Source organism: Sciurus carolinensis, chromosome 17 (assembly GCF_902686445.1).
Source record: "Sciurus carolinensis chromosome 17, mSciCar1.2, whole genome shotgun sequence".
Taxonomy (NCBI): Eukaryota; Metazoa; Chordata; class Mammalia; order Rodentia; family Sciuridae; genus Sciurus; species Sciurus carolinensis.
The window spans coordinates 14,919,967-14,932,352 of record NC_062229.1 but is presented as its reverse complement, the minus strand read 5'-3'; the positions used below and the strand labels follow the sequence as shown (position 1 = coordinate 14,932,352).

General features: G+C 58.2%; 2 protein-coding genes across 2 annotated transcripts in view; one reads left to right on the top strand and one right to left on the bottom strand.

Annotated features, from left to right (window-relative positions):
* LOC124968083 (uncharacterized) overlaps positions 1–7,590 on the top strand; it is a 15,548-nt gene extending 7,958 nt beyond the window's left edge. Inside the window, exon 4 of the mRNA XM_047530448.1 lies at positions 6,028–7,590. Within this exon, the coding sequence (XP_047386404.1) occupies positions 6,028–6,104 (77 nt within the window). The 3' untranslated portion in view covers positions 6,105–7,590. The remainder of the gene's footprint in view (positions 1–6,027) is intronic.
* Positions 7,591–9,490: 1,900 nt separating this feature from the next.
* The window catches only part of Cacna1a (calcium voltage-gated channel subunit alpha1 A), a 248,011-nt gene continuing 245,115 nt past the window's right edge, over positions 9,491–12,386 (bottom strand). The window contains 3 exon segments of the mRNA XM_047531985.1: positions 9,491–11,057; positions 11,549–11,799; positions 12,029–12,227. Coding sequence (XP_047387941.1) covers positions 10,344–11,057; positions 11,549–11,799; positions 12,029–12,227 — 1,164 coding nt within the window. The 3' untranslated portion in view covers positions 9,491–10,343.

The following is a 12,386-nucleotide window of genomic DNA, read 5'->3' as shown; positions in this document are numbered from 1 at the left end:
GATGGAGCAGGAAGCGTCTTAGGGAGCAGAGAAATGGCCAAGGAGAGGTGGACTCCCCAAAGTGCAGGAGGTGCGGGCTGACATCCCCAGCAGCGCCGCAGAGCCAGGAGACCCGGTGGGCCTCACTCCTTGGAGGCACCAGCAGCCGGAGCCCCCTGTACAGTAGTCATGTCACCCCTCCTGGGCAGGGGCGACCCGCATCTGCACCTTGCGCAACTGTCCCGGGACACGAGCCTAGTGGCTGTCGCATGCTCGGCCTGCCCCAGGTGGCCCTGCTCCCCGGCCCCCTCTAAATGCTCACGGGTGGCGGAGTGCGAAGGGGCCTTCGCAGCACGGTGGGCAGCACGGGGGTGGCATCTCTCCGCCAGCCGGTGCCACCCCACCCCACGCACCAACCTTTTTTCAAGTCACATTCACAGAAAGCCAGGGTCCCCGAGCCTGGGTCGCCGAGGCTTGCAGGAGAGGGCCGAGAGGGGGCGCTGGCGAGGTTGGGGGCGAGGGCGGCGAGGGGTCCCTGTCACTGGCTCCATGCATGCTCCCGGGGCGTGGAGGCAGCACACGGGGCACGCACACACGCACACATGCTCAGGCACGCATGCACGCACCCCTTTTTCTGGAGAGGGGGTGTGCTGTGTTCCCCAGGCTGGCCTTGACCTCCCGGGCTCAGCCTCCTGAGGCCCTGGGACCACAGGTGCAGGTCCTGGTGCTGGGCTGCGGGGCCGCACTGGGAGGCTGAGACGGGAGGATCTCAAGTTGGAGGCCAGCCTGGACAATTTAACAAGAACCTGTCTTAAAATAAAAGTTTATAGAGCCTTCTGGGAATTGCAGGGACAGGGCCTGCTCCACGCGCCGCCTCACGCTGGAGATCTCCAACCTCCCCTGCAGCGCAGACACCCGGGCCTGAGACGCCAAGCGCCAGGCTGCGTCTGAGTCTAACCGCAACCCTACGTGGTCCCAGCCAGGACAGAAACGCGGAGACCGAGAGACCCTCGCCGCCGGCCGCCAGAGGCCGAGTCCTGTTTCTGTCACTAGTGAAGTCAGGGATGCACCCGAGACAGGAAGAAAATGAAAGCGGCTAGGAAAGGGGACAAGGAAGAGAAGGAGAGGTAGAAGTCGGGCCTGCAGCGGGACACAGCTCGGTCTTGTGCAGAGGCCCTGCCCTCTCCCCCATTGAGTGGTGGAACGGGGGGGTGGAAGAGGGTGCACATCAAGTCTGTCCTTTCCAGGGATACTTAAAGCTGTGCACTTTTAAAGAAAAGTACTTATTTAGTTGTAATGGAAAAAAATGTAATAAAAGTTCATAAGGGCTCAGTGGTAAAGATCCCCTGGGTTCACTCTGTGGTACCATAAAAAAGACAGAAAAAGAAGAAAAGGGTTGACATAGGACCTTCCACGGGTTCTGCCTTTGTTGTTGTTCTTCCTGGGGAGTGAACCCCGGGGCACTTGACCACTGAGCCACATCCACATCCCAGCCCCTTTTTACTTTTTATATTGATAGTCTTGCTAAGTTGCTTAGGGCCTTGCTGAGTTGCTGAGGCTGGCTTTGAACTTGTGATCATCCTGCCTCAGCCTCCTGAGTCACTGGGATTCCAGGAGTGCACCACTGTGCTGGGCCTCGGCTCTCCCTCCGATAGTTCCACCAGATTTTAACATCCCCACACTGGGTACCAGGCTTCCAGCACATAAGCCCTGAGGGGACCTGCAGACCATATCTAAAACATAGTACTGCATAAGCTCAGGGCCCAAGCTGGTTCCCTTCCATCTCTGGCTTCCTGTCTTGCCATAAGATTTTAGGTGTAACCCCACTCCACCCCTCATGTGATGCAGCCAGGAGGGTCCTTTCTAGAGACCAGACTGATGGGCTTCTCTATCTTGGAATTTTAACCCCTACAACCGTGAATTACACACATCTCTTTTCTTTATATCTTACCCAACCTCAGGTATTTTATTATAGCAAGAGAAAGCAGACTAGCACATGCAGAGATCTCTGTAGCCTGGGAACTTCTTTGGGATTCTGAGGCACCTACCTTCTCCCAGGGATATACAATGATGTCTTCCTGATTTTCATGTCATTGTCATATACCTCCGTGTTGGGTATACAATTATGTCCTGATTTTATATCATTGTCATGTGCTGGGTGGGTAGCACTGTGTTCACATTCAGTGCTGGGTGACACCCAGGCATACAAATGTCTCCCTCAGAATTTCATGATGGAGGGCTGTGTGGCTCAATGGTAGAGCACCCGACTCACATGGGCAGAGCCCTGAGTTCTATCCCCAGCCCTGCAACTTAAAGAAAAAAAAAATCTTGATGGGTTACTCTCACTCCTATTTATTATTTATTTTTTTATTAAAAATTTTTTTTCTTAGTTGTAGATAGACACAACACCTTTGTCTTTATTTACTTTTATGTGGTGCTGAGACTCGAACCCAGGGCTTCACATGTGCGAGGCCAGCCCTCTGCCACTGAGCTACAGCCTCAACCCCACTCCCATTTATTTTTAAAAATGTGTTTATATATTGATTTATGTTCGTTGTACCAGAGATTGTACCCAAGGCCTCAGACATGCTAAGCAGCACTCTAGGTCTCAGCTACATCCCTAGCCCCTTTATTTTTTATTTTGAGACAGGATCTCCCCATTGCCCAGGGTGCCTCAAACTTGGGTCCTCCTGCCTCAGACTCCCGCATTGGAATTGCAGGTGTGGGCCGCTTTGCCAGGCTTAGATTTGGATTCGTGGTCAGGTTTGTGAGGCAGGGGTACTTGCTCTTCTTGGCCAGCCGGGGGGAGCAGAGATTGTTGCCATACCTTCAACCACCTTGACCTTCTCCCCTCCCACCCTCCATGGGCGCTGACCCCAGGGACTCGTGCCGGCTCGACAAGTGCTCTAATGGAGGCACGTTGAACTTTTGAGCACTGAAACTCAAGGACAGGGAGACTGTGTTCTCCACCCCTCGTGGGTTGGTGGTCTGCACTCCCAGTGCTCCTGGCTGGCAGGAAAGTGGTCCTTGGGGGCAGGTTTAGGGTCAGTGGACATAAGAACCGGAAGTGGGGACTGGAGGTGACTAAGGCTCAGCCAGCGGGGCATGTCCTCACCTCAGGGTAGCAGCAGGTTGATGGAGCAATGCCAACCAGGTGGGGATTCAAGATGGGGATTCAAGATCTACGCTTTTTTTTTTTTTTTTAAACTGTGTGACCTTATACAAGTAATGGAGCTTATCTGACTTAGTTTTCCCATCGAAAATGGTGCTGCCTCCTGTTCCTCTACCCCTGCTCCTCAGATCCTCCTCTGTCCTCCCCACTTTCTTGCACCTTCTTCCAGGTCATGGAGTTTCCGGGCCCTCAGCCATCTGTCTTTTTGGGTGCTGGGGATGGAACCCAGGGCCTTGTGCATGCAAGGCTAGCACTCTACGACTGAGCTATCTCCCCAGCCCCTCATCTGCTGTCTTCTGATGGTCAGTAGAAAGATTGTTTGCTTTGTTCTTTCTGGTACTGGTACCGATCCCAGGGCCTCCCACTCATCAGACAAGTGCTACCACTGAGCTACAGCCGCAGGCCCAGGGTCCTTTTGATAGAGTGGTCAGGAACCTACATCCATGATGTCCCACTGCTGTCCTTGGACTAAGGAGTGGGATGATCTTAGGGAACCCGCTGGTGACTCTTTTTTTTTTTTTTTTAGTTGTCGATGGACCTTTATTTTATGTGGTGCTGAGGATCGAACCCAGTGCCTCACACATACTAGGCAAGCGCTCTGCCACTGAGCCACAACCCCAGCCCCGCTGGGGTCTCTTGGGACTGGTTCCTGGCTCTCCAGCTAGTTGGTATAGGAGCGGACCCGCCCTTGGCTGTTCCCCGTCCTGCCTCTAGGTGGCACTGTGGGCCTGCCTGGCTTCCTCCGCCGGGAGCGGCCAGTGGCTCCGGATCGCTCCCTGAACAAAGCTTGGGTCTTAGTTTGGGGGATTCTGAGTCTAGTTTAATTGTCCAGTTTATTGATTTTGTTGTTTTGGCACTGAGTGTGGAATCCAGGGCTTTCTAGGCAACAAGCCCTCCTAGGCAAGCCCTCTACCACTCAGCTACATCCCCAACCCTTTAAAAAAAATTCTTTTTTTTTTTTTTTTTTTTTTAAATTTAAGGGCTCCTTAAATTGCCCAGTCTGTTCTCAAATTTACGCTCTTCTGCCTCGGCCTCCCGAGTCACTGGGATCACAGGTGGGCGCTGCTGGGCCTGGCTCTCTTAACCCGTTGATTTTTATAATGTCCTTTTTCATAGGTCAGGGTGTTTCTGGAACTTAGGAAGCAATTTTTGGAGAGGAAAGTGTCTGGACACCCTTCAAGTTTTTCCAGTCTAGGGCAGTGGCGGGGAGGCTGAGGCAGGAGGATCGCAAGTTCAAAGCCAGCCTCAGCGACTTCAGCGGTTAAGCACCCTGCGTTCAACCTCAGGTACCAAAAAATAACAATAAAGACCCTTTTCCAGTCATGATTCTTTTCTCCAGTGCGGCAAAAAACTAAAGCAAAAACAAAACCCCCAAACTTTCCCTCAGTTAACAAAAGCGGCCTCACAGTGCTGTAGACACACTCGGTTCCCTGGCCCTGCCCTGCCCGCCCTCCCCGGCTGCCACAGCCAGCTCTGTGCCCGTTTTCCGTGGAACAGGCTGACCGCACGCAGTCTTGGAGGTCACCTGCTTCAGAGCTGGAGAAGGGTGGGTGGAGGGCGGGCGGCCCTTGGCAGGGCTGCGTGGACAGATGTGAGCCACCGAGGGTCGGGGGAGGGCGGGGAGGGGCCGGGAGACCAGGGAAGAGCAGGGGACGTCGTCCCCAGCCGGGCAGCATGGCAGGGACAGAGGGCCAGATGGGTGTGGGCGTCCTGCCTGACAGATGGCAGCTCGAGGCGTGGGCGGCTGACAGCAGTCTCCGTGTCTGTCCCCTTAAAGACACGGCTCCAGGATGGCAGTCCTCATCTGCATGTCCCTACCTGACCCTCAGCCGTTGCTCGACCGACCACGGAGAGTGAACGGGCCACTGCTCAGAGTCACCGGGCACACAGGACGTGTGCCCAGGGCTAAGCTGGCTGCCCCGGGGACGGAGCCAGGGCCAGACACCTCGTCTGGCTGAGAGCCACCCTGTGGTCTTTCATGTCCATCTCGGCGTCTTCCCTGCTTCACCACTGGTACCACTGAGGTGGCGGGTGGTGGCGGGTGGTGTCTGCCTGCGTCCTTTCGGGCTGTTGGAGCAAAACGCTGTAGACCGGGCTGTTTACAAACAGCAGACATTCGTGGCTCACAGTCTGGCAGCTGGGAAGTCCAAGTTCAAGGCTCTGGCAAGTTTGGTGTCTGGCGGGGGTTCTCTTCTGCTTCATCGGGGCACCGTGCAGGCAGCTCCAAGCCAAGGGGCGTCAAGGATTGCCAGGAACAAGACCCCAGGGGAAAGCCACAGGACAAACGGTCCCAGGGGCTTCAAGGGGAGCTAGTGGCCACCCCTGATTCCGCACTCTGGCCTCCAGGGTGCTGGGAGAGGGCCTGTGGTTCTAAGCCGCCCGCCTGTAGTGAGTTAGGACACGTGCCCCTATTGCTTTGATTGTTTTGTTTTGTTATATGGGGATGAAACCCAGGGCCTTGTGCCCTCCCGCACTCCAGACATTTGTTAAGGTTGGAATGAGTGTCCCCTAAGGCCCATGAGTTAAAGGCTTGGTCCCCGGTGTCCCTGTTGGGAGGTGCTGGGGTCTTTGGGAAGTGGGGCTTAGTGGGAGGTCCATGGGTCACTGGGGGAGTGTCCACAGAGGGGATTGGGATTCTTCCTCATTTTGCTTCCTGCTCATGACATTAGTGGTTCTGCTCTGCCACACCCTGCTGCCACGATGGGCCACCCTCACCAGAGACCCCAAACAATGGCGCCTCCTTGGGCTGGAACTTCCGGAGCCATGTGCTAAATAACCTTTTCTCCGTGTAAGACAATTTCCTCAGGTATTTTGTTACAGTAACGAGGAGCTGACTAATACAGCATTGTTCTTTTTCCTTTTTTCTTTTTTTCCAGAGATGGGGTCTTGGTATGTTGCCCAGGCTGGTCTGGAACTCCTGGGCTCAAGTGATCCTCCTGTGTCGGCCTCCTGAGTCGCTGGGAATGCAGCATGCACCACTGTGACTGGCATTTTTTCTTTTTTAACTTAAATGTTTCATCCTTTGAGCATTGATACCTGTAAGAGACCAATAGCGGTGCTGACGAGGCTTTTTCAGATGCACAGTGAATGACCTCGGCCTGGGGCCTGGATGTCCAGTTATCCCCAGCCTCTGGTCGCATCCTTAAAATCAGGCTTTCATCCTGGGACTGACCCAAATTCCAGAGGAGCCGGCAGCCCCAGAAGCTGGGGTGCTCTGCTTGGTGCCCCCACGCAGACCTGGCTCTCACAACCCCCGGTCTCTGAGCCAAGTCAAGTCACCGGTTCTTGCCCCTCTGCCAGTCATCCTGCGATGGCATCTGAAGGATATCGGGACATGCCACCCCAAAATATGCAACTCCGACGTCAGTATTCTCTTGAGCGGAAGGAACTGCTCTGCTTTGGATCTGGCTGGAGGGAGGCCTCCAAAGGTTCCTGTACTGGCAGCTTCCTGGGCGTGGGGATGTGGAGAGGCGAGAGGTGGCGGCTCTTCAGCGGCTAGGCCTGTGGAAAGCGCCTGGGCTACGGGGTGGCGCTGTTGGGAGAGATGACTGTGGTCCTCAGGGGCCCAGCTCCTTTCTGCAAGAAGGGCTGTCGTAGGAGGAGCAAGGCTGTCCCTTCCTGGGCTCTGGCTTCCCTCTCACCACGTGGTCGCTTCTGCCTGGGTTCCTGCCACTGTGGTGCACCGGCCACAAGGCCCGCACCAGAGCTGTGCAGGGACCAGGGACACACTCTTGGATCCCCGGAACTATGGCCAAAGGCCGAACTTTACCAGAAGCAGGTGTTTTGTTCTAGCAGCACCAGAGGGACGAGGACAGCAAGGAGGACCACGGAGACAGGATAAGAATCCTCCACCACCTGAAGACGTCCTTTATTGCCTAAAAGCTGGGCATACATTTCCCTTCAAGAAGGTGACAGAAAAAAAGAAAATGACAAAAAAAAAGTTTTAATAAAGAAGCGATGAGGTGGCACAGATTTCCCTTCGAGGAGCTATCCCCTGGCTCCTCATCCCTGGAGATGGAGAGCCGTCCTGGGCTGGGCCGGCACCGAGTCCTACCCAACCACTCCCACCGCCCCTCAGTTTTCCCGACTTTTTAATATACATATTTTTGGTCCTGGGGATTGAACCCAGGGGCGCTTTACCACTGAGCCTCATCCCCAGCCCATTTGATTTTTTATTTTGTGACAGAGTCTCATTAAATCACCCAGGCTGGTCTCAAACTTGCGATCCTCCTGCCTCGGCCTCCGCAGTCCCTGGGTCTACCGGTGTGCTCCCCATGCCAGGCTTCCTGGCGTCTTTCCTAGCTACTTGCCCACGAATTCACCACCCCCAAAGCCCAAACCCGCCTTCCTTTATTAAAACCATGTGTAAGCCCTGTGCTAACCACTGCCTTTTCTGTGAACGTCCTTGCTCATGTTAATGGAAACTGTGACTTTTCTACTGTTCGTCTCTCTTGTTAGTTTAATTCACAGCCCCTCCCTACTGAACCTGAAAGGATAGAGGAGTCTTTCCTCCTGGACACGGAGGCGTCTCCATTTCACAGAGAGGATACTGAGCCTGGGAGAGCTGGCAAATAGAGACCAAGGACAAACAGATTTATGTGCCTTGTTTCCTTTGCCCCTCACCTCCCGGGTGCTGCCCCCAGGGCAGGGACTGAGGGCATGTGAGACAGCTGTGGAGGCCTGGAGCCCAGCTTCCTGGCCCTACGCTGCAGACTCAGCCTTCAGGCTCAGGAGCCATGGAGCTCTGCCTAGGCTTCGTCCCTCAGAGGACAGAGCTGCAGTCTCCCTGGCCATGGAGGGATGGTCACCAGCCTCGCTCACCCCATGGCTCCTGAACACGTGCAGCCCCAGCACCGTGGACAGGGAGCCACAGCCAGAGGCGACCCTGCCCTGGGCAGGCAGCTGGCTTGGAAGCCTGAGGGGTTGTGATGGGTCAGGCTGGCTGGGAGGTTCTTGCTGGGCTGGCCGCTTCCTGGAGGACTTTGTCTTAGCAGGTGCTGCACCTGCCTTCCCCGCTGGAGCCTGCAGCCTTCGCTGCCCCAGGTCTGCGGGATGGACAGGACCTACTGGACACAGTCGCTCTATGCTGGAAGATGACGTGGCAGTAAAGAACGGGTCACCTTGGGCCAGCTGCTGTACTGAGGACAGCGGTTCTCCAGGGGGTCCACCATCCCGAGGGCCGCAGCAACCCTTCCAAGGGTGTCTGTTATGACCCGCTATAGTGGTGCAGCCTGTGGTCCCAGAGATGCAGGAGGCTGAGGCAGGAGGATCTCAAGTTTAAGGCCAGCCTGGGAAAATTAGCAAGACCCTGACTCAAAGTGAAAACTAACAAGGGTCGGGACTGCCGCTCAGTGGAAGCGCGCCTGGGTTCCCTTCCTAGCACAGAGACGTCTCCTGGGCGCAGGGAGACGAGTCACTTGGTACACGTGTGTGCACTTCAGCACTGGGTGGGGCCCAGGGCTGCTCTGCCACCCGCTGCAGCCCGGCGCTTTTTATTTTCTATTTTGAGTCAGGGCCTCACTGAGTCGCCTAGGTTGGTCCTGAACCTGTGATCCTCCTGCCTCAGCGCCCGAGGCACTGGGATCGCAGCTGCGTGCCGCCACGCCTGGCTCCCACTCTTGTGTCTGCTACGTGTCGCCCCTGTCTTTTTTGGGGGAGTACGGGGGATTGAACTCAGGGGCACTTGACCCCTGAGCCACATCCCAGCCCTGTTTTGTATTTTATTTAGTGACAGGGTCTCACTGAGGTGCTTAGCACCTGGCTTTTGCTGAGGCTGGTTCTGAACTCGAGATCCTCTTGCCTCAGACTCCCACGTTGCTGGGATTACAGGTCACTCACTGTGCCTGGCTGAAGTCCTTGTCTTGGGCTGGCCGTGCCCAGCCCTGCCCTCCCTGGGCTGCTCCCACATTGACCTCTGGAAGTCCTCACCAGTGCCCATCATGTAGGGACCTCAGCAAAATCCATGCAGGGGGCCACAGTCCAGAGCAGAGCCCTGTGGAGACAACTGGGGGTGCTGGGAGGGGCCAGAGGCCAGGTGCTGGGCAGGGGTGGGTTCTCACTGTGGGTGCAGCGCTTCTCCCAGGCACAGGCGCCCTGAGCTCTCTCCTTCCTTCCTGCCTTCCCGCCTGCCGTTCTTCCTGCCTTCCTTCCTTCATCTTGCAGTGCTGGTGATGGAAGCCAGGTCGGGTGCATTCTGGGTAAGCACTCCTTTGCTAAGACCCGGCCCATCCCTACCTTCAACCCTGTTCCAGAAGCCAGCAAAGCCCCCTTCTGCCATTCCCCAAAGAGACCTGGGGAGCACTTGGCCAAAGGACAAAGACCACGCCAATCCGAAAGCCCTTGAATTCAACTTTTTTTTATTATTTTTTTTCTTTTTTAATGTCATGCAATAATTCACAGTCCCAAGCCCACGGTTTTCAAACAAGGTAGGAAAAAAAGGAAAAAAGAAGCAAGGGAATTGGTGGTGGTGGTGGTGGTTTTTTTTTTTTTTTGTTTGTTTTTTCTCTTTTGTTATTTCAAGCAGGACCAAATGTCAGAAAAAAATGCTTCTTTTTCTCAATCATTAATTTTTTTTGTCCTTTTTAAAATTGTTTATTGTTATTATTTTTCTTTTAAATTGATTTCTGCAGGCAGTAATAGTAGGGTTTGGTGTCACCAGCAAGCACTCCTGCGTGTGGTTGAGAAGAGTGTGGCGTGTCCCGTCCGCGTGGGGCTCTGGGTCGGCTTCCTGCCTGTGTCCTCCGCCCGCAGCCACCGCGTCCTTCACCAGGGAAAGGGTTCAGTTGAGATGATAAAACTCATCAATAGAAGCGGTTTTTTTCTCCCCGTTTTTCTTTTAAAAATGTTATTATTATTATTTTTGTTTGTTTTTTTCCCCGTTTTCCCCAAAGTTCTCCAAAAAGGGCTGAGAGGACTCGGCCGCCGTCGGCCTGTCTCCGGCCGCCCCCGGAGCCCCTGGTGCGGGGAGGTCGGGCCGGGCCCTCGACGCCGGGAGGGTCTCTCCTGGCCGAGGGTGGTGGGACCCCGCGCGGCCCAGCCCTGGCCCCGAGGCTGGGCCCCTGTCTGGCGGGTTCTCGCCCGCGGTGCTGGGCAGGTGGCGGCGAGGCGGCCGGCCCGGCGCGCTCCTCCCGGCGGGGTGTGTGCGTGGGGTGCGTGGGGGCGCCGGGCGGGTGAGGGGCCACCGCGCCCGGACTTAGCACCAATCGTCGTCGCTCTCGCTGTAGGGCTCGTGCAGGCCTTTCCGGGAGCCCGGCCCTCGGGGCCTGGCCACTCCGTGGACCGGGTAGTAGCCGTTGGGGAGTCTCCGGCCGTGCCGGGAAGGCGAGGCGCAGGCTGGGCCGTGGGCCCGGGGAGTCCTGGGCGATCGCCCGGCGGCGCCCGAGGACGTGTGTCGCGGGAGGGGTGGCGCGTCGTAGGGCCCGGCCACCGCCTCCTCGCCACCCGGGCCGTCGGCCTCGTCGTAGTCGGAGCCCCGGTAGTAGCCGTGGTGCCGGGGACCCGAGGGTCCCTCGGACATGTGCGGACCTGACGTTGGCCACCGGGGCCCTCCATGGCGACAGGCCCTGGGGGACTCGCTCCTGGCGGGGCCCGGAGCTCGCCGCTCCATCCCAGGCGAGCGGCTGCTGCCGTGGCCCCCAGTGGCCGGCCGCTCCCCGGCCAGCGGCTCTGCGGCGGGGCCCGGGTACCTCCGAGGGCCGCTGGTGGCCGCCCGGCCCGGCCTGGCCGCCGCCGGCTGCTGCTGCTGCTGCTGCGGGGCGCCCGGGGCGCCGGCCTTACGGATCACGGGGGAATAGGACACGTGTGGCCGGGGAGTGGAGGGGGTCTGGGGGAGCTGGCGGCGCCCCCGCCGCGGAGTGCTGGTGCCGGACGTTGAGGGGGCTGGGCTTCCACTGACCGAACTACTGCCCTACACGAAAATTGAAACAAAGGGAATCAAAAAAAAAGGCACGACGAAATCAACCGGGAGAGGAGACACAGGAGGCGGCGGGCGGGCCGGACGGACGGGGCCGGAGGGGGAGGGACACAGGACACCGAATGGAAAAAAAGGAGAAAAGCCACAGCCACAGGAGGAGGGCGGAGACAGGAGGGGGCAAAACAACACAACAAAGCGGGAGAGAAATGAGAGATGGAGTTTTGTAAGTCTCGGGCTCGGAGCAGAAGTTCCCAATTACTCACGGCGTCCAAGGGGCAGAAATCATAATCGAAACGAAAGGGAGGCGGGAGCGGGGCAGCGCGGCGGGGCGCGGGGACCTCGCGGCCACAGCCGGGGAGCAAGCGGGCGGCGAAGGGCGACGAGGCCAGGTGCGGTCCGGCCGCCCGGTGGCTGGGGGTGGGGGCCCTGCTGCTGCTCCTCGCCCAGCCCCGGGCCCGCCTGGGGTCGCCGAGTGCCACACCCACCTGCCGGTGCGCCATGTGCTCTCGGCCCTCGCTGGGCGAGCGGGACCAGCGCTGCTCCCGAGCCCTGGCCCGACCGTGGTCTGGCCGCTCCTGGGCGTAGCGCTCCTTGTCGGGGGGCGCGGGGTGGTGGTGGTGGTGGTGGTGGTGGTGCTGCCGATGCTTCCGGTCCTTGGGTCGGCCCCGTTCCTGGTCCCGCTCTTTCGATGGCAGGTCCCCGGATTGGGTGGTCATGCTCAGGTCCGTTCCTAAGCCTGGGCGGGAACACAGACGGACCCGCCCCGGGGGCCTTCAGGGACGAGGAAGGGGCGGGGCAGGGCAGGGCGTGCACGCAGGAGCCGCTCTAGGGGTCCAGGACCCCGGAGAGAGGAGGAGGCACGTCTGTGGGCAGGGCCCAATGCTCTGGTGCCGTCCCCTCTTCTCCCGCTCCGCCCGCCTCCCCTCCAGGGCTCTGCCTCCCTGCACATCCCTGTGGCGGCCCACCTGTGTCCACGTCGGTGTAGCGGCCCAGGGAGCGCTCAGAGGCGCGGTGGCCGCGGTCGCGGTCGCGGTCCCGGCGGCGCTGGTGGTGCCGCTGGTTCTCCTCCGGGGGGACCCGCTCCAGGGAGTAGTCCTCCAGGCGCCGAGCCTTGGGGCCCAGCACGGACGCCGAGCGCTTCATGGGGCTGGTGTCGGAGATGGTCTGGGTTGGGGGACAGGCCGTGGCTGGAGTCAGAGGCCAGCGCGGAGAGGTGTGGTTCTTTCCCGCCCCCTCCAGGCAGCCCGGCTGCTGGACCGCCACCTGAGGTTGGGTTTTGGCCATCTGGGGAGTGGGTGCAGGGGTGCGCCGGGGTCCTGGAGG